Source organism: Dermatophagoides farinae, chromosome 2 (assembly GCF_024713945.1).
Source record: "Dermatophagoides farinae isolate YC_2012a chromosome 2, ASM2471394v1, whole genome shotgun sequence".
Lineage (NCBI taxonomy): Eukaryota > Metazoa > Arthropoda > Arachnida > Sarcoptiformes > Pyroglyphidae > Dermatophagoides > Dermatophagoides farinae.
The window spans coordinates 3649380-3673536 of NC_134678.1; the positions used below are offsets into that span (position 1 = coordinate 3649380).

Genomic DNA, 24157 nt, shown 5'->3' on the forward strand with positions numbered 1-24157 from the left:
TGGCTATAATTATTTGATTGTACAGAAATTTTTATTTTTTCCTATAATTTTCAAATCGAGAAGTTTATTTTATCATAAATATTTTCAACCTATAACCAATGTATCACCATCGAACACATGATCTGGTACTTCCAGATTAGCTGGTGCTGGACCTTTTCGAATTCTACCGGAAGCATCATAATGGCTACCATGACAAGGACAATAATAACCACCAAAATCTCCTTTGCCAGCGATCGGTACGCAACCTAGATGAGTACAAATACCAACAACGACCAACCATTCTGGATTGGGTGCACGTTTCTCATCGGTTTCTGGATCGCGAAGTTGATTGATGTCCACCGCTCTTTCCTGATCGATTTCTTTTTGCGTTCGTCGTCGGATGAAAACAGGCTTACCTGTGAAAATTCATGAATGAAAATACAGATTGGAAATCGAGTCAAATTACCTCTCCATTTAACTGTAACATTTTTGCCTTCGGGTATGTTGCCGATGTTAACTTCGATTTTACTCAAAGCAAGACAATCTCTGGCAGGTGACAACATATTGAGTAAACCTTGAACCATATGCTTAGCAGCAACAGCACCACCAACACCGACACCAGCGGTTACAATATAAGTGAAAGCACGTCTATCATCCGTAGATTCAGCCGATCTACGAGATAGATCTTTGTTCGATGGTCTTCGGTATGATGAAAAATCGGGAATACTAACATCGGTATGAGCCAATCTATATTGATGGCTCACTAAATTCATAAGGAATTGCAAAAAAAAAAAATTTCAGACAAATATCCAATCTTCATTACAATAAAGTTCTTACCTCCGACTCCGCAAATTGCTTGAGATTTATTTCTAAAAAGATGAACATTTAAATTAAAAGTCGGTTTCAAATTGATTTTATGCAACGGCATATTCATTGCAAACGCTGGTACCAATTCTGGTAATGTTACTGCTCGCGTTTCCCAATCACGTTTCAATGATGGAAATGATGAAGTTATGCGTTGTCCACCACATGCTTGTGTAACAGCTTTGGCAAATTGGCCAATTCCAATGGATCGACTTTGGATCATAATTTTTCTTTATTTATTTTTATTTACTCAATTCCAATGTCGAAAAACTAAATTTCAATAAAAAAAAATCAGCCGACGAAGAAAACTCTCTCGATTGGCATCAGCAACACACAACAAGGGCACTGTATTCATAGATGACGTTTGAAAATAAAATTTTAAACTTTAACGGGAAAATTTATTTTTAATGTTTAGTTTACGGAAAAAATTAAATTCTATCAGACTCTAAATTATAAGCATTTAAAAAAGCTTTTAGCCTTTTCAACTATTTGACCTTTGATCTCTGTCGGTATGAATGAACAATATTTTTCATGTTCATCACGTGAATAAGAAGCCAATACACCTAATTCGTTGGTGAAATTTTCCTTTTTTTTGTAGGTTAGATCATTTCCCAGACAATCAGTTAACCGGCCGCCGAAACTATGAAGGATGGCTTCTGGAGCACATGTATCCCATTTTTTACAGCCTCTACTAGCAAATACATAAGCATGAGCTTTTCCTTCAATCACTTGAAGAACTTTATTGCCAGCACCGCCAACACGAACAACATAATTGGGTGAAAAAGCTTCGACAGCTTTATTAATCGTTTCGTTACTATGTGAACGAGTTGTTGTTACGATCATTTTGTTTGATGGTGGCATTATTCGTGGAATTCCAAATGCACCTAATCCGATCAATCCCCAGACAGTACGGCCAGGTTGCGGCTCCTATTTCATATGGAATTAGTATCAGTAATTTTTTGTAACTTTTAAATTTTACAACATACATTATAATTAAAGAATGGTTGATGAATAACACCACCCACAGCTTTTCCATTCACCGATAGACCGATTAGAATTGTTACATGATCATGCAAACCTTGAGTGAATTCAGATGTTCCATCCAATGGATCTACCCAAACAACAACATCGTCTTCCTCTTTGAGATTTTGAAATTCTGACGGACAATCATGTACTAATACTGTTTCATCTTGTTTAGTTACAATCCAATCAGCTGGAACCTCATAATTTATTCCAAGATTCTGTCGTAGTTAGAGATTAAATCATTTTATATTTGAAACATAAAATTATTTTACCTCCTCGCCAATGACCGATAATTTGGGAAATTTATTCACCAATGATTTAACAATACATTTTTCCGAACTTCTATCAGCTTCAGTTTGCAATTCATTGAATCCCTTCAATTGGAAAAGAATCTCTAGAATAAATAATGAGGTCAAAAGGACATTTAATACAAATACAAACTTTATCTATAATGTTCAGATTTCCTTTTTTGATGATTTCTCTGATGATCGAACCAGCCTTTTCTGAGATGCATACCGAAGATGATAGGATTCGCAGAATCAACGAAGCGTTTTTATGCATAATGAACGTTTAATTGAAAATTTTATGTCAACGTGTCAATTATAAATCAATTTAAAATGGTTAATTTCTTTCCTACGACTTGAGTCTTTAAAGTACTTGCAAGAGAAAAAAATCGAATAGGATTTAAATACGTAAATAATATGTAGTTTCTGAGTGGCACCTATACGGGTATACGGATAACGTTATATCCATCTCGACAGCAGCTGAGATTGGAAACATATGAGCATATATGTTTTTATTTTATATCAATCTAAAGTTTTTTATCATTAACAAAATACTTTGTTTCAACGACAATGTGGTCCATTTTTTCCCGTGATCCATCTAAAGATTTTGGATACGAAATTAACGAGCCGGTCTTGAATGATGAGAATTGCATTTGGATTCTGCACAAAGGGAAAAAGAAGGTTCGTATTATTTAGATTTTTTTTGTCCAGGATGAATTTTAGTATCACAATATACAGGTTAGTGGTGAAATTGTATCCATTTTCCGATATGAATTGAAACTAAATGAATCATCTTACATGGATATGGCCAAAAATTCATTAAAAAGGCTCAAAACTTTACGGCATCCATCCATATTGACGTATATTGATTCTTTGGAGACGGATAAATACATACTTATTGTAACGGAACATGTACAGCCATTATTCGTTTTCTTAAAAGAAATGTCCAAATGGCCAGAACAGCAAAAAGAATCAGCCATTTCGTGGGGAATTTATTCAGTTTCCAAGGGTCTTTGCTTTCTTAATAATGATTGCAAAATGATACATGGTAATCTTTCGTTGGGTTCTATATTCATAAATGATTCATCTGATTGGAAACTTTTCAATTTCGAGTATCTTACAAATATTGGCTCAACTCAACCAGTGAAATCATTTTATCCACATAAAATATATACTGCTCCTGAAGTGCAAGACCATAATAATAGACCTACAAGTGATAAGTAATTAGTGTGATCTGTCCAAGCCTAAATATTCATATTCATATTTTTTTAAATATTAGAAGACTAGATGCTTGGGGATTAAGCTGTTTAATTTGGGAAATTTTTAATGGACAACTTAATGAACAAGCTCAATTGAAAAACACGAAACGCTTGCCAAAAAAATTGATCCCATTATATTCAAATTTGAATAAAAATGTTTCACAAAGGTGCCTTATCGAAGATTTTCTGACTAAAGGACAAGATAAAAATGGATATTTCAAAAATACCTTTATCGATACTATGAATTTTCTTGAAGAGATTCAGGTAATTCGTTTATTGTTATTGTTATAATATTTTTTTTAATTTAATTAATTGAAGATTAAAGATTCGACCGAAAAAAATCGTTTCTTTTCCAATCTTAATAATGCGCTTGAATCGTTTCCGGTATATTTTTGTAAAAATAAAATACTATCATTTGTAGTCACGTCATTGGAGTATGGTGAAGCCAATTGTCATTGTTTGGAACTTTTGATAAAGGTAAGTAGCGTTTAAAATTTTTGTTAAATGAATACTGATCCATAAATCTTAGATTGGAAAAATGCTAAATGAAAATGAATATCAAAAGAAAGTGACGCCCAGTATTATCAAATTGTTTGCCAGCAAAGATCGTTCAATTCGTTCAAAGTTATTGAAAGAAATAGATGAATACATTGATCATACACCGACTCAAGCTGTAAATGATCAAATATTTCCATATCTTGTCCATGGATTCATGGATTCTAATCCTGTTATTCGTGAACAAACCGTCAAAGTAAATAGTCATTTTTTTACCATTCTATTTCTGATCAATTTTTTCATTTAGAGTATTTTTCATTTGGCTTCAAAATTAAATAATCAAAACCTGAATGAAGAGGTAATTAAACATTTCAGTAGGATACAGATTAAAGATCCTGAGGGAGGAATTCGAACAAATACGATCATCTGTCTGGGAAAAATTGCCTCACATTTTCAGCCACAAACTCGACAGACTGTAATGTTGCCATTATTTTTGAGATCTTTACGTGATCCATTTCCTCCTTCACGTATCGCGTGTATTCAATCCTTGATGGCAACACAAAATTTTTTCACTCTACAAGATTGTACATCAAAAATTATGCCGGCATTGTGTTTGATTTTGATGGATCCCGAGAAACAAGTTCGTGATCATGCCTTTATGACATTGACAAATTTTATACAAAAAATTGAAAAATTCTCAGAAAATCCTGCTCTTATTGAGCATATGGGTAAGCAAAAAACATCAAAAATTCCATATTTCGATTTTTTTTATTTCCATTCCTAGAAAGTGAAATTAACAAATCCGGTACGAATGTTTCGTCTAAATTCACTACTGGTCTCAGTTGGGCTGTCAATTCTTTGGCAGCCAAATTGACAAGGACCAAAATTGAAAACGATAATAATAATGAAAATGAACAGAAGCATTCACAATCGATTCAGGACAATCATTCATCTACGTCAACTTTCAATCAGCAAAAACATCCGAATAGTGATAAGGAACAAGTTTTGAGCAAAGATAATCAAATGAAAATTAGTTCTATCGATGATCTTACCGGAAATTCAGATGGCTGGGAGGGAGATAATTGGGAAAATGATTTACTTGAAGATTGGAAGGAAATTGTTCCACCGGAATCTGTCGTACAGAAAGTCCATAAGATTAATGACGATGAAAATGGCTGGAATAATGATGATATAAATTGGGATGATAATACTGATTTTGGAAAGAAAAATGAAAATATTTTAACTACCAAAAAATCTAATGAAGAAATATTGAAACCAAGAATAAGACAAACTGGAGGTGGTTCGACGTCTAAAGTGCAAAAAAAGGGTCCAATGAAATTGGGTGCTCAAAAATTGAGAAAAAATTTTGATTAAACCAAACAATTCGATAATTATTTATTCCAAACAAATGTACAAATCAATGGCAAATGATCTGATGGAATTTTCTGGTTTGGTAACGCTATCTCTTTGATCACTTCTTGATGTTCAGCCATAGGAACCACATTGAGGACTTTTAGACCAATCGGATCATAAAAAATGTAATCCAAACAACCAGAAAAATGTTGTGCATAGTGTGTATAATCAGGAAAACCACAAGCGCTTTCAAAATTGAGTTGATGTTGCCAAACAAAATCCTTGATTACTTCCGATTCGTCTGCAAAAAAACAAAAAATTATTTTTCACATATAAATCATTCAATTAAACATACTGCTTTTAAAATCTTCGAGTGTTGAATCCACTTTTTTATCCTTTATAAATTTTACCACTCCAAATTCTGGTGTTGAATTGAAATCACCAGACAAAATTGTCGTTATCTGACAATGGGAATAATTTTTCTGTTTCAATAAAAAATTATCAATAAAGGTTGATATTTATATTTATATTATATAGTGTTTTAACATGCAATAAAATTTACATTTTGAATTAATTCTATTAAACATTTTTCCACATATTTTATGGTGATAAACGTTTGAATTAATCGAATATGATCGGCATCATCTTTTGAATAAAGATGTAAATTACATAAAATAAGTAATTTGTTCGGTTGTTCAATCGATTTCAAAATGAGAATTTGAAAAGTATTTTTTAATTTCTTAACACGATTAAACAATTGCTGATTTTCCGATATTTTTTGTAGTAAAAATTCAAATTGTTGATTGTTCATGAGCAAATCCGAATAAGTATGTGCTTCGGCTCGTATGCATTCAAATTTGGAACGTCGATAAAAAATACACAAGCCTTCAGAATTGGATTCTTTGGCAATGAAATATGAATCATAGCTACTGAAATTTAATATGGGATTTAAACCTTTTCGGTAGAAGATTGCATCAAGTTCTTGAAGAAAAAATATATCAGCATTATAACCGAGCAGCTCTTTGATCAATAATGTTTTTCGGTATGAAAAATTTAAATAAGAATCATTACAATACGAATAAAGAACATCTCTTGAATATTCTGAATTAGCATATAAATCGGCTAGAAGATTGTATGAAACAACTCGTAATGAATTTGAAAAATTTTCTCGAGTATGGATAAAACTTTTTTCAAATGGACAATTTTCTGGTCCTTTTGAAATTGTTTTTGGTGATATAACTTCTCGAGAAATGCCTTCCTTTTCTGCCAGCCTTGGTGAACAAACGACTTTTAATTCATGATCCAAATCCTCTTGTTTTACTTCATAGAGAAATCCGTCACCCACAAAGATCCATTCCAAGGAATCTTTCGAACGAAACCATGTAAATTGACTATCGACAATATTGCCATTAATTATTTCCAAATAAGGATAGGTGAAGTAACCAGTCAATATTACATTTGAAAGTCTAATTTCTGAAACATGTGGATGGTTAAACTTGATGATATAATCCGTCCCATTGATTGACATTGTTGAACCTTTTTTTAAATTGCCATATTTATTGATTGGATATCAATCGTTTCGAATCATTTCTTACCATCTTTCCAGAAATCATTATTCACGATACTGCCATAGATTTCATTATCGTTCCGATAAAACTTGATTGTAAAATCAATCGTGTTGTCCAGGTTTTTATTTTTCTTCTTATTATTACCAGTGAATGCTTTTTGTAAATTAATTTTTATCCGTTTGCTACAACATTCTAATGATTCTGTGAGGCTACGTTTAAATGTGAATAATCTTTCACCATAATTCGGGTGTTCATATTTGAATACTATTAATAAATGTTGGTTTTCGGAATGTTCTTCATCGAAAAGAACGTTGCAAATCATTTTTTATCAATAAATAACAAAGACACGTGTATAAATTTTAAGGTTTCAATTTTTATAGATGTAACATTGTGCACTAATCATAATGGATGTTACGAATGGTACGAGTATTTATGTTTTATATTGTTTTTATTATGTCCACATCGAGGAAATTTATTATTTTATTATTATTAAACTTATTAATGTTAGCATATTTCCCAAATTTAATTGATTTGAATAACAACAACAAGTTGACAATTTCTAATTTAATACATAGGTAATGTTTAAAGTTAACTTAGTTAATGTGGAATAATAGTAATAATAGAGAAATCATTGAAAATAAAAATAATGGCCACAATCAAAATACGATTACGAAGATTACAACTACAAGCCAGCCAACACACGAATTAACTGTATCTTCACTATCATATAACAAGGAGCAGCAATTTTCCTCATCTTCATTGGCAACAAAATCATCATCATCTAGATCGACAAAGACGAATGAAAATTGTTCGCAATGCAATAAATTTGATCAATTCAAAAGTGTTGATGATGAACGAATTTGTCTTTGTGAATTGGATGATCAGATGAATTTGTTTAAATATTCGTCATATAATTTTCATCAACATTCAACAAAATCAATGATTTTTGATAATCCAGGTGATTAATTCCTTTTTTTGAGTAATGTTCGCTAAATAAATTAATTTAGGCCAAATATACAACTATATCAATAGATGTCGTAGATGGATAAAAGTTCTGGAACCAGATAATGTTGCGCGCCGGCAGAATCAATTTTCTTTAACCACCTATAATATTTTGGCACAAAATCTTTTACTTAATCATCTTTACCTCTATCGTGATAGTAATAAATCCGATCTTGAATGGTTAGAACGAAGTAATCGGCTCAAACAAGAGCTATTGGAATTAAATTCGGATATATTCTGCTTACAAGAGGTCCATTTAGAAAATTTCACTACCTCTATTCTACCTACACTTCAAGAACGTGGTTATCAAGTGGTTTCTAAGCTTAAAACTGGCCAAAATCATGATGGCTGTTCGATTTTGTTTAAGAAAAATAAATTTCGACTACAGGATTCGTTGGAAATACAAATGAATCGTCCGGATGTATCAAATTTATTGGATCGAGACCAAGTTGCATTAGTAGTCAAACTTCGTCCGATCGGTAGATTTCGAGCAGAAAATAATACCAATTTAATTGTGGCCAATACTCATTTACTTTTTAATCCTAAACGTGGTGATATAAAATTGGCACAATTACGATTATTGTTGGCTGAGATTCAACGGTTCGCCATTCGAAATGATTCGGCAAATACAGCAACAAAAGATCCTTTCAAAATGAATTATTTTCCCATTATTTTGTGCGGTGATTTCAATAGTGAGCCAAAAAGTGCTCTTATTGAATTCATCAAAAAAGGACAATTTAATTTTCGCGGATTATATAGTGGCGATATCTCTGGTCAAAGAGAAGGGTTTGAAAAAGGACGAATGTTACAAAAAAGTGATCTGGTACTGAATGGAATCGATTTCAACACTTGTTTCACAAACTGTACAAATGAATCCATCGAAACATCAAACATTTTTGATGAATCCGAAGATCTTACAGTAAGACATGTTTTCGATTTCAAATCAGTCTATCCTATAATGGATCAATTTAATTTACAATTTATTTCCACATCAACTCATTTTGATTGCGGTCTGGTTGATCATTTGTTTTATAGTCATAATCATAAAAATTTACGTTTATCAGCATTTAAACAATTAATGAACAAACAAAATTTGAAAAAAATCGGCAACATACCCAATTCAATTTTGGGTTCAGATCATATCGCCTTAAGTGCAAAGTTCTATTTATCATGATTTAATTAATATTAAAAACATAACTCGTTATTTTTTTCATTAAATCAATGCTTTGGTTTGCGTATGATCCACCAAAATGATTCCAATGATTGAGTAGATGAAAGAGTGTGTACAATTCTGAACGTCTAATTATAAAAAAAAGAAAAAATTGTTATATCATTTGTTTTGAACAAAATGGTTATTTATGTCATTACTTTTTGAAGCCTTTTTGCTGGGGAATCTTGTTGAAATATTCATCATAGAATATGGAACTGAATCCTCCGAATAGTTTGGAAATTGAAAGTTCGTATTCAGAATGGCCATAAAATGATGCTGGATCAAAAATTACCGGATCTCCATTTACGATTTGTGTAACGTTTCCTGACCACAAATCTCCATGCAATAAAGCCGGTTCAATATTATCAATGACATCAATGAAAAATTTATCGATTTTAAGCTGAAGTTCTGACCAATATTCGATAATTTTGCGGTTACCAAAATTTTCAATGACCAAGTCAACTTGTTGCTTCAAACGATTACGAGCATAAAATTCAATCCAATTATCATGCCACTCATTGTTCTGAGGAATTTTTCCACAACAAGTGGTTGAATAGAATCCGAATTCTTCTACATGGTCGACTTTTTCGATAATGTCACAGGGAATGTTCAATTTGATGTTTTTGTTTATAGTAAATTCAATATTCTCAGGTAATTGCGATGTGAGCGGTTTACCGATCCATGATTCTAACCGCAGTTTTTTACGACCAAGAACCGAATTGAATAAATGTAAATCCGCTAAATTGGAGCCAAGTTTTTTCCAATTTGTCACCGGTTGCATGTTCAAATATTCAACAATCAACGCTCCGCCATTGCTATTCGGATCGGCTATTACAAAATAAGGCTTTGGCGTACATATAGTTTGGGTTTCTGCAATTTTTTGCAATGAAGAAAATTCACCATTCAACATATCTAAAGCTATGTCTTCGTAATTTGTCTTGACAAAAATAATTCCATCATCAGTTTCAAAACTGGCACCTAAAACGTGGGAAAAGTAAAACAATAGAAAATTACTATTGAAATAAAACCAATTACCATTGCTAATATAACCATCATGAAATGTTTGGGCAGTTTTCAAAAACTTTTTAGTTTCTAATCTATCTTGAATTTCGGTAAATAAATCCATTTTTTACGAAAATTCATCGCATGCACGCACAATTCCTGATCAGGAAAAAAAGTAAAAAGGTTAGTACTAACCTATTTTGGTTATTATACAAAAAATAACCTTTTCAGGTTAGTACTGACCAATTTGGGTGATGAGCAATTTTGCCAACCGATTGTTCCATCGATATTTCTAAATCATCGATTGTATCGTTCATTACGCGATTGTTGCAACAATTACACCCTCTTTTATTCCCTTTTCCTATATTAAAATATTAGAAATATAATAAAATACATCCATATTTCACATCCCAATTGCGTCATACAACGTTAATTGTACCGTTTGAAATAGGTTCATTTGCTTACCATGATCATTTTTAATCAAGAATATCAACAATTAAGACGAAATGAAAATTACTGATGATGAAAATATTAACAAATCATCCATGAAATATATTCTCAATATTCTATTTCTATATTCTAGGAATTTGTCGATCATTTTTTTGATGGAGCTAGAAATTTTTTTAATTTAACTAACTACACATTCCCAGAATTCCCAAACAATGTAATCATGGCCTTATCAAGCCAATCCAATAATCAAATTGATTCTAAATTTTGTTTCGATAAAGACATTATTACAATAATAAAAGCAATAATTGAACAACTAGTTGGAAGCAACAAACCATATCGGAAAATGATTCCACAAACTATTTTTAAAAGAATAACTCATAATTTAATCGAAAAATATCCAAACTGTCACGTCTTTATGATCGACCCCCTTTGATTCGAGCGATATATAAAAAGAAAGAAGAGTCTGAATAAAGATGATTATTAGCACACATAATCAACGTGCTCCTACATTGGTGACCCTGTGATATTTTTTATATTTTTTTCCTTTTCCTTTCATTTTTATTTAATACATGCTCCTACAATAATAATAATTTTATTATGGCGTTATTCCAATCGGAATAATTCGCCAAGAATATTGATATTAAAAAAATTAAAAATTAAAAATTATAATTAAAGAATAATAGAAAATTGCCTAAAAATAAAAGAAAATAAAGTCTGGAGTGTTATGTGTGTTGTTGTTTGAGTGAATTGTAAATGTACAGGCATAGTTTTGTGAAGTTTATGTGTTTTTTGTTTTGGATAAAGTCGTGTAATGTGTGGACATCTTGTAAATTTAATTCAATTTTTACGTCGGTGTAAAGTGGGCATTGGATGAGTATGTAACTTGTATCTTGTAAAATGGTTAGCACTAACCTTTGTGGGTGAGCATTGCAGGTTAGCACTAACCAATTTGGGTTATAATCCTAACCTTTTTTGGTTAGTATACTAACCCTACTTTCTTTTCTGTGTCGAATCATGTGACTGCCGAATTCTACCAATAAGAACTTTTAATGTAAAAATAGGAGAAATTTAAGAATGTCCAGTTTTTATGTATCGTTCAGACACCACAGTGGTGGTCAAGGTAATGTTGCCACCTTTGTTTAGTTGGGAATGTCAGGCTATAACCTGAAAGAATGTGAGCAAAAACAACAAACGATGAGACGGAAAAAATGGGTGCCAATACTTCAAGTCAATATTTTGGTTCATATCAAAGTTCCGATTCAAAAAGTTCCATTTCAACATTCGACACAATCACCGATGTCACCTGTTCATCAATAAGTGCCAATAATACCAATAATAATCAACATCATGGATTATTTCTTAATACCAGTGAATCAACAGTTAATTCACTAGGCTTAATATTCAGCAGTAAAGATAAAAAATTAAAAAAATTGAAACAAAAAATTAAAACTAAATTGAAAAAATGTTCTCATCATTCTCAAGTGTTTATCGAGTTTGCACAATCATTATCCACACAAGAATTAGCACAGATTTATAATGAATATCGTGCAGCATTTTTTATGAAAGAATTATCTTTACATGCAGAAAGTGCACGACCCATTGCCTCAAGCATTCGTAATGATCTCAGTGAATTATATGATTTGAAGCACAACAGTGATATAACATTAGTTTATAAAGGTGTTGATTTCCCTGTACACAAAGCCATCGTTTGCGTTCGTTGTCCATATTTCCGTGAATTATTAGGTAAACTACCTCAAGGAAGTACTGTATCGGTTAATCTTGACATCAAAGGTCTTCGTGTTGAACTTTTCAATGATTTACTCAAATATCTTTATTCCGGTGAATTGGCCGGTTCATATGATCCACGTAGTAATTCAGCCTCATATGAAGCATTGATTCGAATAAGCCAGCAATGTGGTGTACCAAATCCATTATCACACGATCTTAAACATTTACTTGAAACCGGAATATATAGCGATGCATCGCTTTGCTTTCAATGCAGCAATGATAATGATTCGAAATCACAATCAAATTGTTGTTGCTGTGAGCAAACAGAATTTTCGTGTCATCAGGCCATTTTGAGTGCACGTTCCCCATTCTTTCGAAACGTTATTATTCGACAACAGAAACGAAATTCTCTGAACAAAAATGCTTGTCCGCAACGGATGAAAATCATTTTGGATGAATCAATCATTCCAAGACGTTTGGGTAGAATCTTGTTGCATGTCATGTATCGAGATTCGGAAAATTTATTGAATTTAATACAGTCTTCCATATGTAAATGTCGTCATCGATTGTCCAGCCAATCATCATCATCATCATCAAATTCGAAAGAATCACAATCAATGATATTGGTAAAAGAAGTAATGAATTTGTATGAAATTGCCCGATTTTTAGAAATCGATTTTCTTGTTCAAAGCTGTGAAGATATGATGATAAACTTTTTGAATCTTGAGACTTTATTATTGATATTGAAATGGAGTGAACAATCACATGGATCGCCATGGGTCAAACGTCAAGCGTTGACTTTTTTGAAAGAAGAATTCTCTTCCATTATTTCTCAGCATTCATTGTTATATCAGTTAGATTATACTCATCTACGTGATGTATTGAAATCTGATTTTCTTGAAGCCAGCGAATTGGAAATTTTAAAATCTATAATTAAATGGGGTGAACATCATGTCATAAAACAACAAGAAGACCGTGAACCAAATCTATTACTTTCACATAGTTTAACTAGAAAAAGTATCAAGAAAAAAGAGATTAATGAATCAAAACTTCACGATTTAATATCCGAATTAATAGATTTAGTTCGAATCGGACATTGTTTGCCTATCGATTCCGATTTTTTAATGTCAACAATAAAAAGAGGTCTTATACAACTACCATTCTATATGGTGAAAATTTCAGATGAACAAGTGCCTTCAAATAGATATGCAGCATGGTTTCGAAACAATAGTCATTTTATGAGACTTCGTTTTTTCACACATTATTTTGATGAATGTAAATCACAACTTGAAGAAAAACTTGAACGTTCCATTTCGTTGGATGAAAATATTGATAGTTTATTCATGAAGATAAAACCAAAATCAAATACATTTGTCGATGCAATGCCAGATAATCTATACATGTTGGAAAAGTTGAATCTCGGAAACGAAAGTTTAATATCCGATAGCGATCTTACTCTGCCTAATCCACAATCATTTCCTAATTTTCATTTTTGTCTCACATCTACATCAGATTCATCATCAGCTATTTGTTATGAAGATATCGATAAAGTACGGCCTAGTTTACCAATTTTGGAGGAACGAATAATGTACATGATGCATCAACGTGAACAAGAACTTCGAACATCACCTTTCTGCATTAGAGCGTTGCAAATATCACATACAAGATGTGAAGCATTGAGATTGATTCAATTACGTGTGGTCAGGGAATTTGGATTACCCGATATTGCCTGTGAAGTTTTACATCTGAAAAATTCACTAACGCCCAAGCAACGTAATCTTCGACTTGATTCGAAAGATGATGATGATGACGACGATGAAAGCAATTCTATGATGAAAATAAATTCATCATTGAGATTTTCAAAAAATAATAATAGAACTGACAATGATATAGATATTTTTGATAGAAACGCAATGCCGCCACCACCACTAAGACCAATTACGACAATGTTTGACAATTCATCTTCAAACATTACATCTGTTAGTCAATGTGATCCATTCAGTTATCAAAGTGAACTACGACTGGAAGAACTCACTTCGCAATATGAACTAGAAACACAGGTTTGATAATATATATAATTTAATCAGCCATCAAATCTCATAAATACTTATATCATTTTTCTTTGATAAATAGTTTTCGAGTACAGAGTCTCATCGAACACTTAGCGATTATATTCCTGATATTGCTTTTGTTGGTAAAGAGATTTGAAGAAATATATGTCAAAAAAGAAAGCTCAATTGATGACAATTATAATCCGCATTTTCCCTATTTAATTGGACATTTTATCACAATTTTCTTTCATTTTGTATTTTATATTCGAAATTTATTTAATAAAACACTGACATTGAAAAATGCCTGATATTTTAAAATTAATGATTATGTTGACAATCCTGTTCTCATTCATAATCGATGGTTTGTATTCAGGTAATTATTAATTGAAAATATTTTGATTTTTTTTTTTTGTTACAGGGAACATGATTATGTCCATGACAAGTGGAAAACCTTGCGTTCCAAGATGGTTTAATAGAAAACATAGTTTTGTTTGTATTTGTAATGCAACTGTTTGTGATTCGTTTGATGATGATGATAGAATTTCGAATGAATCGAAAACGATCACTATTTTTAGCAGTGATATGCATTCGGATCGTTTTTTACGTAGTGAACATCATTTCAAAAATGTGGATACATTAAATCATGGACAAACTATAACGATCAATCGAAATAAAACATTTCAAACAATCATTGGCTTTGGTGGAGCATTCACCGATGCTACTGGAATTAACATAGGAAAATTGAACGACCAATTGGCAAAAAATGTCATTTATGATTATTTTAGCTCACGAGGTTTACGCTATTCAATGGGTCGAGTTCCAATCGGCGGTACGGATTTTTCTACCAGACCATACTCATACGATGAACTTGGTCCTAAAATTCATGATGATTTTAATCTATCATATTTCAAATTGGCTGCCGAAGATTTCGATTATAAGGTAAATAATGTTTGAATTCTATTTATTCAAGCTAATTTTGTGGTTAACTTTTACATTTATTTTTCCATATAGATTCCATTGGTCAAACTGGCACAAAACATCAGTCATTATCCAATCAAACTATTCGCATCTCCGTGGAGTCCACCAGCATGGATAAAAACCAATGGCCATTTGAATGGTCTTGGAAGAATCAAAGGCAAACCGGATGGAATTTACTACGAAACTTATGCAACATATATGATAAAATTTTTACGAGAATATGAAAAACAAGGAATCAATTTCTGGGGAATGACCATTCAAAATGAACCAGTCGATGGAACAATACCTGCTTTCAAGTTTAACTGTAATGCAATGTCGCCAGAAGAACAACGTGATTTCATTTTTGAAACATTGGGACCCCAATTAAATGCATCCGGGTTTGGAATTGATAAGCTAAAACTTATGATTATGGATGATCAAAGACCGTTCATTGAGAAATGGGCTAATGTCATTTTAAGTGATAAACGTGCCAATAAATATGTTTCTGGTATCGGTTTCCATTGGTATCTGAATCCATTCACTTCAGTCGAAGTAGTTTCCAAGACTCATCATAAATTTCCAAACTATTTTTTATTATCTACGGAAGCTTGTGAAGGTGCAAACCCTTTTCAATTGGAAAAAGTTTCATTGGGTAATTGGGATCGCGCTCAATCATATGCCTATGATATCATTCAAGATTTAAATCATTATACTAGCGGTTGGATCGATTGGAATATGGCACTCGATCCAGAGGGTGGCCCGAATTGGGTAAAAAATTTCGTAGACTCTCCAATCATTGTCAGTGAAGATGGCAGCGAATATTACAAACAACCAATGTATTATTCATTAGCACATTTTACACGATTTATTGAACCTGGATCGGTACGTTTAGACATACAGACTCAACATGAGTACTTGAATATGGTTGCCTTTGAAACACCAAACAAGGCAACCGTATTGGTTGTTTTGAATCGTAATAAACATGAAGTACCTTTGAAAATTCATGATGATAAGTATGGAATTTTCTCTCATGAAATCAAAGGTCATTCCATTCAAACATTGGTATGGTATTGATGATAAAGTATAATTTAAGAAATAACAACAATTTTTTATAAAAAAAAATTTTTCCAAAATTAATGAACATCCTTCAATTGATGATAATCAAATAATAGAATAGAAAATCCTCAATTGATTAAATATCAGCTGAAAATCATATGTATGATAGAAATAAAAATGATTCTAATCTCAAGTGGTGGCATCTATCATTTATCCATTGTGAATGTAGATGTTTTCATAAAATGCATGCATGCATGCGATAGGCGAATGATATCACATCGTTGGTCGGCTAGAGGCGGTAAGATTGGTTGGATATAACTTTCTTTCGTCCTTGATTATCATAGAAATAATCGTCTATAATCAGCGGCGGTGGTCTTTATCATCGTCATTCATAATAATTATTATCTATTCTCAAAAATAGAGCATTTTTTTCTCAATATTATTTATCATCGTCATCGATATCCAAAAAAGGTCATTTATCCTTTGATCAATTCCTCAAGAGTCAGAATGTTTTATTTGACTCATTTGACTTATAAAAATGCTCAAGGTAATTTTTTTACAAATCGATCAAAAATTGAAATGAAAGTAAATATTTCAAACGTTCTTCCGAAGCAGAGAATCAAGAATCGAAAAAGTTAACCTTGTTCAACAATATTCTATCCAAATTGATCAAAAATGCCGCCTGTCATTCAGAAGTAATAAACATTAATTAATTATCACTTTATATTTGATAATTTTAATCAGATTAATTTCTACAGATTTTGTCTTCGATCAAACGTGCCAGTCCAGGAAAACTTCGAGAAATATTTGATAAATTTGCTTCGATCGAAAAGAATGGTCATCGATACATGACAAGCGAAGATTTTATTCGCCGTTTTCTAGGCTTTTATACTGAAGATGATTTCAATCCGAAAACGGTAAATATTCTTGGCGGCATTCTTGACACATCTAAAGACGGGTATGATTTCACTATATTCTGGTTCTAGATTCAAGATCAAACTTTTTTCATAGTCTTATTTCCTTTCAAGAGTTTGAAGCTTTTGAAGCGGTTTTATGTCGCCCAGATGCAATCTATATGACCGCATTTCAACTATTCGACACTAATGGTTCCGGATCTATAACTTATAATGAATTCGAAGAAATAATTAAGAGCACAATTTTTCATCAAAAAATGCCATTCGATTTTAAATCGGATTTTGTTCGACTTCATTTTGGTGAAAAACATACGCGTACCATCTCTTATTCGGAATTTTCTCAATTATTGCACGATTTTCATGAAGAACATGCCGTACAGGCGTTTAAATCGCGGGATCATCGAAAACAAGGAGTCATTTCAGCGTTAGATTTTTCAGAAATCATGAGTAATTGTAAAAACCATTTGCTATCCGAAGATGTCAAAAGAAATTTGGTTGCAGCTGCAAGTTCGACTGCCGGTGGCCATCAAGTTTCTTTTCCATATTTCATAGCATTCAATACATTGCTAAATAATATTGAAGTTATTAAGCGGATATTTCTTGCATTCACCAAAAACAACACTCAAATGGAAATGACTAAAGAAGAATTCTTTGCTGCATCACAACAAATGTACCAAATTACTCCATTGGAAATTGATATTTTGTTTCAGCTTGTTAGCCATCTAAGACAGCCAACTGGGAGAATAGGTTATGATGATCTGGAACGTTTGTCTCCACGACATGGGCTACAATTTGTTTCTAAATTTGATGCCTCTAAATCTCATTCTTCCATCAGTCAAGAACCACGTGGTGTCGGTATTCAAATCCTGGAAAGTGTTTACCGATTTACATTAGGTTCAATTGCCGGTGCTACTGGTGCTACGGTGGTTTATCCTATTGATTTGGTTAGTTCATCTATTCTTCTTATTATGAATTTGAATTAAACGATTTTTTAACGAAGGTCAAAACTAGAATGCAAAATCAACGTACTGGCTCTATGATTGGCGAGTTAATGTATCGGAACAGTTGGGATTGTTTCAAAAAAGTTGTTCGTCATGAAGGATTTGGTGGTTTATATCGTGGCTTACTTCCACAATTAGTTGGTGTTTGTCCAGAGAAAGCAATTAAATTGACAATGAATGATTTTGTTCGCGATAAATTAACCAGTAAAAACGGAGAAATCCCCATTGGAGCCGAAATAATTGCTGGTGGAAGCGTAAGAATTGAACGCATAATAGATTGTACTTTTTGAAACTAATAATGATAATAATTTCAAGGCTGGCGCATCTCAAGTTATGTTTACGAATCCATTGGAAATAGGTTTGAAATTATTGTTTATTATCGATTATCAACATTTTTGAATATTAATCATTTAATTATTTAATCATTATTTTAAAACACAGTAAAAATTCGTTTACAAGTTGCCGGTGAAATTACATCGGGACCAAAGATTAGCGCTCTTGGTGTTATTAAAGAATTGGGTTTTCGTGGATTATACAAGGTTAGTAATGTTTATCTATTATGTTAATTTGTTACGAATCTTGCAGAATGTAAAATAGGGATCTTCAGCCTGTTTTCTACGTGACATACCTTTTTCGGCTATTTACTTTCCGGTTTACGCCCATTGTAAGCTTGAATTTGCCGATGTTAACGGTCATAATAGTCCACTATCATTGCTGACATCTGCTGTCATCGCTGGTGCGTATTCAACTTGGAAATTTGTCAAATAAAATTTGATTAAATTGAAAAAAAAAACAAAATCATATAGGCGTTCCAGCTGCATATTTAGTGACACCGGCTGATGTGATCAAAACCAGGCTTCAAGTGGCAGCCAGAGCTGGTCAAACCACTTATTCTGGAATAATTGGTACGAATAATTTTTTTTATGAATTAATAAATCTTGTTTATTCGATTTCAATGACAATTATGACAGATGCTGCCAGAAAAATTTTCAAAGAAGAAGGTGGTTCAGCATTTTGGAAAGGAGGTCCAGCGCGAGTATTTCGCAGTGCCCCACAATTCGGTTTCACGTTGCTGACTTATGAATTATTGCAACGTATCTTCTATGTTGATTTTGGTGGTCGTCGGCCCACTGGTTCCACTGAACCTGTCAAAAAATCGTTATTGGAAACATCACATAATCCTAGTCATGTTGGTGGCTATCAACTTGCTTTATCAACTTTTACTGGAATGGAGTCTAAATTTGGATTATATTTTCCAAAGTTCAAATCGAATATTGCTTCGTAAATCTTTGACTTTCAACATCTTTGCAAATCGATCTTCCAATGTTTAAATGTTTAATGTTGAGTTATTCAAAAAATTATTAAATTTAATCAAGTAAATTGTTCATTCTTCGAAATATCGATCTTCTTGATCATATTCAAATTCACGCGACAAATCATATTCTTCATTATTGTCCACTTTTTCATAATTGAAATATTCTCTATCTTCGCCAGCCAAAAAATTCTCAATCATAATCTTTAAAAATTCTTGTCGCAATGAATCTTTTTTCTCGTCATTAATCTCTTCTGAATCATCACCGGAAGAATCGTCGATATATTGCGATTCTTTTGTTTGAACTATTCGATTTTCTAAATAAACTTGTCGGGCCGTTTCTAAAAGATAAGATGAGAAACCTATTTGATCATAATTTTGATGATAATTGGAATTTTGAAATTCTCTTCTCTCCTGTTCATTCATATATCGGCCAATCATTTGTTCAAATAAATAGGGATTTCGTGATTGAATTTCAGTATTGGAAAAATATGTCCCTTCTTTCAGCAAGTCCTGTAATGCTTGAAATCGACGATTACGAAGCAATTTGTTTTTTGATTTGATTTTTGCTTGTAAAATTCCTAGCTGAATTTGAACCTCTTCACAATTGTCATTGGAGAAAAAAGTCAATGCCTTTGCATCGAGATATTGACCATATCGCTGTAGAAATAAAGATTTATTTGAATGGAGTAAATTTTCAACGATAATTCGTCTTTCATTTAATGATAGGTCAGGATCATTTATTTGTTGATGGATGAAAAATGCATTTCTTTCATTAATGATCGATTCGATTATTTTGTTTTTCAGCACTTTGAAAGAATTCGATGATTCTTGATCTTCGCTCATAATTGTCATTGTAATGATAATTATTATTTTTCATTTAATCATAATCGTAGTTTGAATCAAGATTTTAATGAGCAATCAATGATCGATTGATTTGACATTTTTTTAATCATTGCCATCTGGCGATAGCATTATACATCATAATTGAATTTCATTTTATAAAGTAAATTTTAATTGGATTAAATACTAAAAAAATAAAAATAAAAATTTTTGTTTGATTCACGAAAAAAAGATAATTGTGTATTTTAGAATCAAATATCTAAAATTATGGGTGAGTAGGAAGCTGTGGAGGTAATTTGGAAGTTTGATGAGGCATTGGCTGCATTTGTACTTGAGTAGAATGATGTATTTGTGAAGGAATCATTGATTCAGGTGTTGTTTTAATTTGTTTAACGCTTTCGGAAAGTATTTCATATATAGATTTTGCATAAGTAACCTGTTTTTTGATAACATTCAAATAAGATGCATATGATTTTGGTTGAGAATTATCGGGCATCATTGTCGGTTGTTCCAAACTAAATTCATTCGAAACTTGAAATGGTAAATAAGTTTTGCTATCGCGCGATTGGATAGTACATTCCAGAATGGTTCGCTGATGATTCAAAAAATGGAAAAAAATAAAATTAATAAAATCATTGGCAAGACTATTATTACAAAATACACTTACTAAACATAATTCAATCTGGTTGCAAAGCGCCAATATGTCTTCAAGCGATTTTTCCAATTTCGGCGGTTGTTCCAGATTTTTGTTGCTAAAATCGATAATCATCAAAAAATAAGCTATACATACAATTGAATAACACTTACAAGTTATCTATTTGTGTACTATAATCTAGATTCATTCCAGAGATTATGAAAAAATTCTAAATGAAAAAAATTAATGAGTTAATCAAAAAAAAGGAATGAATCTGTTCAACATTACTCTTAATGTCTCACGAAGCATTGAAATCAAATTTTTCAAACGATGAAGATCATGATGAGTATTGGACATTTGATGTGATGATGTTTGTGGCGGAGGTTGTGGTGGATGACTAGCCGATGGATTCGGTAATATTTGGTGTGGTGATGCTGTATTCGAAACTTGTGTGGGTGGAATATTTCCCGGACCTACCATCATATTCGAGTTAACTTGATTCGGATTCATTGTGGGTGTATTGAGGTTACAAGGTTTCTCTGGGGTTCAATTAACAATCAAGTAAATAAGAAGTAAACAAAAGAATTTTCTTGTTATGACAAGTATAAATTAATTATTACGAATACAATTTTGCACTCACAAACAAAATACATTGTAAAAATATGATATATAACGTTGGTTATGTATGACACAGGTAATAATTATTGTTGACAATTTTAATTTATACGATGAGCTGTAGCTCATATCATCACTTTTAGGTATTCGAGTTTAATAAATTGTTTTAAAATTCTATTTATGATGAATTCGATAGGAACAGCAGCCGGTCACAATTCAGCAATGATGCCAGAAAATATCAGCTCATGGGATACATTGGATGAACCGATTTGGGACACAATTCATCGTGATTTGTTCAACATTTATTCAAAATTGAAATTTGTCTTCTTACCGGTGTCGGAGAATGATATCTATTTAAATGTCTGTAAAAATTGGGATCTTTGGGGTCCATTCATATTCTATGCATTCATTGCATTCACCACTAATAGTTGTAATCCAGAATTATGTACCGGTTATCATCAATCAAATTTTTCTTCAATTTTTGTATTAATGTGGATCGCTAATTTTATCATCTCGATGAATTGTAAATTTTTATTGAAAAATTCAAATTTCGAACAAATATTGGAAACATCTTTCGGTGATTCAAATCAATTGCCAGTAAAAAGATTACGACAAATGTCCATATTTCAATTACTTTGCCTTTTCGGTTATTCAATGGCCATACCAAGTATCGGAATTTTAGTCATCAAAATTTCATCGTTATTATTCAGATCATCGTTTTTATTTTTTTATGAAAAAATTCTAATGATCATCATTTTTTGTTTTATTTATCCGATCATGTCATGTGCACGAATGTTATCGTCAAACATTTGTAATGAAAAATATTTCCTATTTATGTATCCAATTTGTTTATTCTTTTTCACATTAAGTTTGTATATCCATACATTTGTTTGAGTTTTACGTTGCAAAGTTGTTATCATTTATGTAACGTAGGTAACTTTTTTTTGTTTGTTTGTATTAATGAGAATGATTTGGTTTTTTTTTCATCATTCACTGATAATGTATCTAGGCGTCATAGATTCGATCATCATATCAACGACAATATGCCTCATATAAATGCACATACATCAAATTGAATAAATGATAAATTGATCCACCATATGTCATAATAATTCGATCAGATAATTAATTCAAAATGTTTCATAAATTTCCATATGGTTCATTGATATTTTCCATGCTGTTCATCTGTGGTGTCAGCATCAACATTTACTGTATAATAAAATTGACCAATATTTATTCATTATTCGCTTATGACATGTTGAAACGAAAAGATTATTTATGGTAATTTAAGATATTGATTTTTTTTTAAATTTTGACAAGAAAGATTATCTTATTTTTCATAGGATCAAAGATATTAGAATTAATTTGATTGTATTTTATGCAATCACAATGATGTTAATCTGCTACAATTTGGTCATTTCATTTCGAATAACAATCAATTCAAATGATGCCATATCTACACCTATAACTAAGAAGAAATCTAAACGTATATATTGTCTTGATTCGGGAATCATTCAGAAAATAGTGTTTGCAATCAATCAATTGATTATGGTCGCATTCTTCATTGTAACAATGTTGATTATAATTGAATTTTTTGTTTTATGGACACTTACACATCTCTGTACGGATGGATCTAATATTATGCGTTTAATGCCACAAGATCAATATAAAACGGATCGACTTCCAGGCGAAATGGGACAATTTCTTGATTTAAGAGAATTTGCACCAATACTTGGTTTGCGTATGAATGAAACTCAATTTCTATATTTCGATAATGATAGATTGAAAATGTTCTGCGATGATTATGTTTCAATATCCTATCTTTACAGTATAATTTTCTTCATTTCATCACTAATCACCTACTATTCATTGGTACAATTAAACATTTTATTAGCCAGTAATATAAGCAAAGATTCGATACGAAAAGATTTTCAAGATGTAATGTTTCTTTATTTTAATGATGTAGCATTGATAAATTCTGAACAGAGAAAATGAGAATAAACATAACAATAAATTATTAATTCAACAAAAAAAAATCAATCAAAGCATATTAATTAAAGTTTTTATAATGTCATGCGGTTATTTTTTCCGTTGCCAATTGCTTTTTTGTCTTTATTGTTTCTTTCGCTTCAATTATATTATCGATATCATCCATATCATAAATGACTTTGATGATCAACGAACAGCTAACACAACTGGCCACAACTTCTCCATTCAATAAATCATCCTAAATATATAATCATCATCATTTAGTTTAATATTATCATCAATCAAAATGTTTACAAAACATTCATCGTCACTTACCTTAAGTATGGTGAAAAGATCACCACATGGACATGGATAGCTGAAAGTTTCGGTTTCTGGATCATAATCGAAATCCTCAATCTCCACTTCATCATGATAAATTCCGGAATCGGACATTCTGATTCGATTGAAGAATTATAGAAATTATATAATTCTAAAATCTGATACACAAAAACCATTCAACCAGGCACACACATGTGGCAAACATGAGAAATTCATGTGCGTGTTGACAACTCACTCAACCTATAAACTT

At 31.8% G+C, this 24157-nt stretch overlaps 14 protein-coding genes across 24 annotated transcripts; 7 read left to right on the forward strand and 7 right to left on the reverse strand.

Annotated features, from left to right (window-relative positions):
* Positions 1–12: 12 nt before the first annotated feature.
* On the reverse strand, positions 13–1198 carry RFeSP (Rieske iron-sulfur protein). The gene is made up of 3 exons (XM_047063802.2): positions 817–1198; positions 446–742; positions 13–395 (listed from the first exon to the last, which is right to left on the reverse strand). Exons 1-3 carry the CDS (start codon positions 1064–1066, stop codon positions 85–87), a joined length of 858 nt encoding a protein of 285 aa, XP_046919758.1. The 5' UTR covers positions 1067–1198; the 3' UTR covers positions 13–84.
* Positions 1199–1227: 29 nt separating this feature from the next.
* On the reverse strand, positions 1228–2738 carry LOC124499825 (3'(2'),5'-bisphosphate nucleotidase 1). Its single transcript, XM_047063801.2, has 4 exons — positions 2308–2738; positions 2139–2240; positions 1830–2084; positions 1228–1770 (listed from the first exon to the last, which is right to left on the reverse strand). Exons 1-4 carry the CDS (start codon positions 2425–2427, stop codon positions 1294–1296), a joined length of 954 nt encoding a protein of 317 aa, XP_046919757.1. The 5' UTR covers positions 2428–2738; the 3' UTR covers positions 1228–1293.
* On the forward strand, positions 2594–5836 carry yata (N-terminal kinase-like protein yata). Of its 3 annotated transcripts, none has more exons than XM_047063798.2 (7): positions 2594–2831; positions 2889–3370; positions 3430–3673; positions 3728–3886; positions 3939–4160; positions 4212–4632; positions 4689–5836. In XM_047063798.2, exons 1-7 carry the CDS (start codon positions 2721–2723, stop codon positions 5276–5278), a joined length of 2229 nt encoding a protein of 742 aa, XP_046919754.1. In that variant the 5' UTR covers positions 2594–2720; the 3' UTR covers positions 5279–5836. The 3 variants fall into 3 exon arrangements, with proteins under 3 accessions (XP_046919754.1, XP_046919755.1, XP_075592254.1); XM_047063799.2 differs by having other exon boundaries at positions 2599–2831; positions 3433–3673; XM_075736139.1 differs by having other exon boundaries at positions 2617–2888; positions 2978–3370.
* On the reverse strand, positions 5275–7247 carry LOC124499824 (2',5'-phosphodiesterase 12). The gene is made up of 4 exons (XM_047063800.2): positions 6853–7247; positions 5820–6793; positions 5613–5739; positions 5275–5558 (listed from the first exon to the last, which is right to left on the reverse strand). The coding sequence occupies exons 1-4, from the start codon at positions 7145–7147 to the stop codon at positions 5296–5298; spliced, it is 1659 nt and encodes a 552-aa protein (XP_046919756.2). The 5' UTR covers positions 7148–7247; the 3' UTR covers positions 5275–5295.
* Positions 7248–7253: 6 nt separating this feature from the next.
* LOC124495256 (protein angel homolog 2) lies at positions 7254–9045 on the forward strand. Its single transcript, XM_047058597.2, has 2 exons — positions 7254–7783; positions 7833–9045. Exons 1-2 carry the CDS (start codon positions 7426–7428, stop codon positions 8999–9001), a joined length of 1527 nt encoding a protein of 508 aa, XP_046914553.1. The 5' UTR covers positions 7254–7425; the 3' UTR covers positions 9002–9045.
* LOC124495275 (ketosamine-3-kinase) lies at positions 8790–10222 on the reverse strand. Of its 3 annotated transcripts, XM_075736140.1 has the most exons (4): positions 10073–10201; positions 9681–10015; positions 9196–9614; positions 8790–9126 (listed from the first exon to the last, which is right to left on the reverse strand). In XM_075736140.1, the coding sequence occupies exons 1-4, from the start codon at positions 10161–10163 to the stop codon at positions 9003–9005; spliced, it is 969 nt and encodes a 322-aa protein (XP_075592255.1). In that variant the 5' UTR covers positions 10164–10201; the 3' UTR covers positions 8790–9002. The 3 variants fall into 3 exon arrangements, with proteins under 3 accessions (XP_075592255.1, XP_046914578.1, XP_046914594.1); XM_047058622.2 differs by having other exon boundaries at positions 9196–10015; positions 10073–10222; XM_047058638.2 differs by having other exon boundaries at positions 9196–10015; positions 10088–10216.
* Positions 10223–10945: 723 nt separating this feature from the next.
* On the forward strand, positions 10946–14569 carry LOC124495196 (BTB/POZ domain-containing protein 7). 2 transcript variants are annotated; one of them, XM_075736141.1, is made up of 3 exons: positions 10946–11363; positions 11531–14277; positions 14351–14569. In XM_075736141.1, exons 2-3 carry the CDS (start codon positions 11698–11700, stop codon positions 14423–14425), a joined length of 2655 nt encoding a protein of 884 aa, XP_075592256.1. In that variant the 5' UTR covers positions 10946–11363; positions 11531–11697; the 3' UTR covers positions 14426–14569. The 2 variants fall into 2 exon arrangements, with proteins under 2 accessions (XP_075592256.1, XP_075592257.1); XM_075736142.1 differs by having other exon boundaries at positions 11551–14277.
* LOC124495234 (lysosomal acid glucosylceramidase) lies at positions 14390–16474 on the forward strand. The gene is made up of 3 exons (XM_047058575.2): positions 14390–14629; positions 14687–15207; positions 15280–16474. The coding sequence occupies exons 1-3, from the start codon at positions 14569–14571 to the stop codon at positions 16297–16299; spliced, it is 1602 nt and encodes a 533-aa protein (XP_046914531.2). The 5' UTR covers positions 14390–14568; the 3' UTR covers positions 16300–16474.
* Positions 16475–16536: 62 nt separating this feature from the next.
* On the forward strand, positions 16537–19591 carry aralar1 (calcium-binding mitochondrial carrier protein aralar1). Of its 5 annotated transcripts, none has more exons than XM_047058556.2 (10): positions 16537–16828; positions 16897–16976; positions 17040–17198; positions 17268–18139; positions 18196–18450; positions 18512–18554; positions 18638–18735; positions 18794–18932; positions 19003–19101; positions 19168–19591. In XM_047058556.2, the coding sequence occupies exons 4-10, from the start codon at positions 17357–17359 to the stop codon at positions 19479–19481; spliced, it is 1731 nt and encodes a 576-aa protein (XP_046914512.1). In that variant the 5' UTR covers positions 16537–16828; positions 16897–16976; positions 17040–17198; positions 17268–17356; the 3' UTR covers positions 19482–19591. The 5 variants fall into 5 exon arrangements, with proteins under 5 accessions (XP_046914512.1, XP_046914505.1, XP_075592258.1 ...); XM_047058549.2 differs by having other exon boundaries at positions 16549–16828; positions 17040–17239; positions 17293–18139; XM_075736143.1 differs by having other exon boundaries at positions 16554–16828; positions 16894–16976.
* On the reverse strand, positions 18589–20363 carry LOC124495304 (coiled-coil domain-containing protein 97). Its single transcript, XM_047058662.2, has one exon. The coding sequence runs from the start codon at positions 20361–20363 to the stop codon at positions 19581–19583; it is 783 nt and encodes a 260-aa protein (XP_046914618.1). The 3' UTR covers positions 18589–19580.
* A 142-nt stretch (positions 20364–20505) lies between these two features.
* ix (mediator complex subunit intersex) lies at positions 20506–21757 on the reverse strand. Its single transcript, XM_047058695.2, has 5 exons — positions 21626–21757; positions 21274–21524; positions 21159–21214; positions 21019–21103; positions 20506–20943 (listed from the first exon to the last, which is right to left on the reverse strand). The coding sequence occupies exons 2-5, from the start codon at positions 21493–21495 to the stop codon at positions 20617–20619; spliced, it is 690 nt and encodes a 229-aa protein (XP_046914651.1). The 5' UTR covers positions 21496–21524; positions 21626–21757; the 3' UTR covers positions 20506–20616.
* LOC124495312 (protein YIPF6) lies at positions 21510–22712 on the forward strand. Of its 2 annotated transcripts, none has more exons than XM_047058682.2 (2): positions 21510–21679; positions 21797–22712. In XM_047058682.2, the coding sequence occupies exons 1-2, from the start codon at positions 21667–21669 to the stop codon at positions 22492–22494; spliced, it is 711 nt and encodes a 236-aa protein (XP_046914638.1). In that variant the 5' UTR covers positions 21510–21666; the 3' UTR covers positions 22495–22712. The 2 variants fall into 2 exon arrangements, with proteins under 2 accessions (XP_046914638.1, XP_046914629.1); XM_047058673.2 differs by lacking the exon at positions 21510–21679 and having other exon boundaries at positions 21781–22529; positions 22610–22712.
* Positions 22623–23636, forward strand: LOC124495294 (uncharacterized). Its single transcript, XM_047058650.2, has 2 exons — positions 22623–22881; positions 22944–23636. The coding sequence occupies exons 1-2, from the start codon at positions 22736–22738 to the stop codon at positions 23593–23595; spliced, it is 798 nt and encodes a 265-aa protein (XP_046914606.1). The 5' UTR covers positions 22623–22735; the 3' UTR covers positions 23596–23636.
* On the reverse strand, positions 22814–24136 carry Dph3 (Diphthamide biosynthesis 3). The gene is made up of 2 exons (XM_047058716.2): positions 23905–24136; positions 22814–23827 (listed from the first exon to the last, which is right to left on the reverse strand). Exons 1-2 carry the CDS (start codon positions 24019–24021, stop codon positions 23672–23674), a joined length of 273 nt encoding a protein of 90 aa, XP_046914672.1. The 5' UTR covers positions 24022–24136; the 3' UTR covers positions 22814–23671.
* Between the last annotated feature and the right edge of the window lie 21 nt (positions 24137–24157).

What these genes read in the sequence shown, in the direction of transcription:
- RFeSP (XM_047063802.2), bottom strand. Translation starts at nt 1,066, where the DNA reads ATGATCCAAAGTCGATCCATTGGAATTGGCCAATTTGCCAAAGCTGTT. An exon ending in AGCAATTTGCGGAGTCGGAG is followed by an intron (nt 743 to 816) that starts GTAAGAACTTTA and finishes TTATGAATTTAG; the next exon opens with TGAGCCATCAATATAGATTG. An exon ending in TGTTACAGTTAAATGGAGAG is followed by an intron (nt 396 to 445) that starts GTAATTTGACTC and finishes GAATTTTCACAG; the next exon opens with GTAAGCCTGTTTTCATCCGA.
- LOC124499825 (XM_047063801.2), bottom strand. Translation starts at nt 2,427, where the DNA reads ATGCATAAAAACGCTTCGTTGATTCTGCGAATCCTATCATCTTCGGTA. An exon ending in TATCGGTCATTGGCGAGGAG is followed by an intron (nt 2,085 to 2,138) that starts GTAAAATAATTT and finishes TAACTACGACAG; the next exon opens with AATCTTGGAATAAATTATGA. An exon ending in AACCATTCTTTAATTATAAT is followed by an intron (nt 1,771 to 1,829) that starts GTATGTTGTAAA and finishes CATATGAAATAG; the next exon opens with GAGCCGCAACCTGGCCGTAC.
- yata (XM_047063798.2), top strand. Translation starts at nt 2,721, where the DNA reads ATGTGGTCCATTTTTTCCCGTGATCCATCTAAAGATTTTGGATACGAA. An exon ending in AATAGACCTACAAGTGATAA is followed by an intron (nt 3,371 to 3,429) that starts GTAATTAGTGTG and finishes TTTAAATATTAG; the next exon opens with AAGACTAGATGCTTGGGGAT. An exon ending in GTTTGGAACTTTTGATAAAG is followed by an intron (nt 3,887 to 3,938) that starts GTAAGTAGCGTT and finishes CATAAATCTTAG; the next exon opens with ATTGGAAAAATGCTAAATGA.
- LOC124499824 (XM_047063800.2), bottom strand. Translation starts at nt 7,147, where the DNA reads ATGATTTGCAACGTTCTTTTCGATGAAGAACATTCCGAAAACCAACAT. An exon ending in TAATAGAATTAATTCAAAAT is followed by an intron (nt 5,740 to 5,819) that starts GTAAATTTTATT and finishes TTATTGAAACAG; the next exon opens with AAAAATTATTCCCATTGTCA. An exon ending in ACTCGAAGATTTTAAAAGCA is followed by an intron (nt 5,559 to 5,612) that starts GTATGTTTAATT and finishes GTTTTTTTGCAG; the next exon opens with ACGAATCGGAAGTAATCAAG.
- LOC124495256 (XM_047058597.2), top strand. Translation starts at nt 7,426, where the DNA reads ATGTGGAATAATAGTAATAATAGAGAAATCATTGAAAATAAAAATAAT. An exon ending in AATGATTTTTGATAATCCAG is followed by an intron (nt 7,784 to 7,832) that starts GTGATTAATTCC and finishes AAATTAATTTAG; the next exon opens with GCCAAATATACAACTATATC.
- LOC124495275 (XM_047058622.2), bottom strand. Translation starts at nt 10,163, where the DNA reads ATGGATTTATTTACCGAAATTCAAGATAGATTAGAAACTAAAAAGTTT. An exon ending in TGATGGTTATATTAGCAATG is followed by an intron (nt 10,016 to 10,072) that starts GTAATTGGTTTT and finishes CCCACGTTTTAG; the next exon opens with GTGCCAGTTTTGAAACTGAT. An exon ending in CAGCAAAAAGGCTTCAAAAA is followed by an intron (nt 9,127 to 9,195) that starts GTAATGACATAA and finishes TTTTATAATTAG; the next exon opens with ACGTTCAGAATTGTACACAC.
- LOC124495196 (XM_075736141.1), top strand. Translation starts at nt 11,698, where the DNA reads ATGGGTGCCAATACTTCAAGTCAATATTTTGGTTCATATCAAAGTTCC. An exon ending in AATATGAACTAGAAACACAG is followed by an intron (nt 14,278 to 14,350) that starts GTTTGATAATAT and finishes TTTGATAAATAG; the next exon opens with TTTTCGAGTACAGAGTCTCA.
- LOC124495234 (XM_047058575.2), top strand. Translation starts at nt 14,569, where the DNA reads ATGCCTGATATTTTAAAATTAATGATTATGTTGACAATCCTGTTCTCA. An exon ending in GTTCTCATTCATAATCGATG is followed by an intron (nt 14,630 to 14,686) that starts GTTTGTATTCAG and finishes TTTTTGTTACAG; the next exon opens with GGAACATGATTATGTCCATG. An exon ending in CCGAAGATTTCGATTATAAG is followed by an intron (nt 15,208 to 15,279) that starts GTAAATAATGTT and finishes TTTTCCATATAG; the next exon opens with ATTCCATTGGTCAAACTGGC.
- aralar1 (XM_047058540.2), top strand. Translation starts at nt 16,789, where the DNA reads ATGTTTTATTTGACTCATTTGACTTATAAAAATGCTCAAG. An exon ending in ATGCCGCCTGTCATTCAGAA is followed by an intron (nt 16,977 to 17,039) that starts GTAATAAACATT and finishes TAATTTCTACAG; the next exon opens with ATTTTGTCTTCGATCAAACG. An exon ending in TGGTTTATCCTATTGATTTG is followed by an intron (nt 18,140 to 18,195) that starts GTTAGTTCATCT and finishes TTTTTAACGAAG; the next exon opens with GTCAAAACTAGAATGCAAAA.
- LOC124495304 (XM_047058662.2), bottom strand. Translation starts at nt 20,363, where the DNA reads ATGACAATTATGAGCGAAGATCAAGAATCATCGAATTCTTTCAAAGTG.
- ix (XM_047058695.2), bottom strand. Translation starts at nt 21,495, where the DNA reads ATGAATCCGAATCAAGTTAACTCGAATATGATGGTAGGTCCGGGAAAT. An exon ending in TGCTTCGTGAGACATTAAGA is followed by an intron (nt 21,215 to 21,273) that starts GTAATGTTGAAC and finishes TTTTTCATTTAG; the next exon opens with AATTTTTTCATAATCTCTGG. An exon ending in AGTACACAAATAGATAACTT is followed by an intron (nt 21,104 to 21,158) that starts GTAAGTGTTATT and finishes TATCGATTTTAG; the next exon opens with CAACAAAAATCTGGAACAAC.
- LOC124495312 (XM_047058673.2), top strand. Translation starts at nt 21,781, where the DNA reads ATGATGAATTCGATAGGAACAGCAGCCGGTCACAATTCAGCAATGATG.
- LOC124495294 (XM_047058650.2), top strand. Translation starts at nt 22,736, where the DNA reads ATGTTTCATAAATTTCCATATGGTTCATTGATATTTTCCATGCTGTTC. An exon ending in AAACGAAAAGATTATTTATG is followed by an intron (nt 22,882 to 22,943) that starts GTAATTTAAGAT and finishes TATTTTTCATAG; the next exon opens with GATCAAAGATATTAGAATTA.
- Dph3 (XM_047058716.2), bottom strand. Translation starts at nt 24,021, where the DNA reads ATGTCCGATTCCGGAATTTATCATGATGAAGTGGAGATTGAGGATTTC. An exon ending in ATCTTTTCACCATACTTAAG is followed by an intron (nt 23,828 to 23,904) that starts GTAAGTGACGAT and finishes TTATATATTTAG; the next exon opens with GATGATTTATTGAATGGAGA.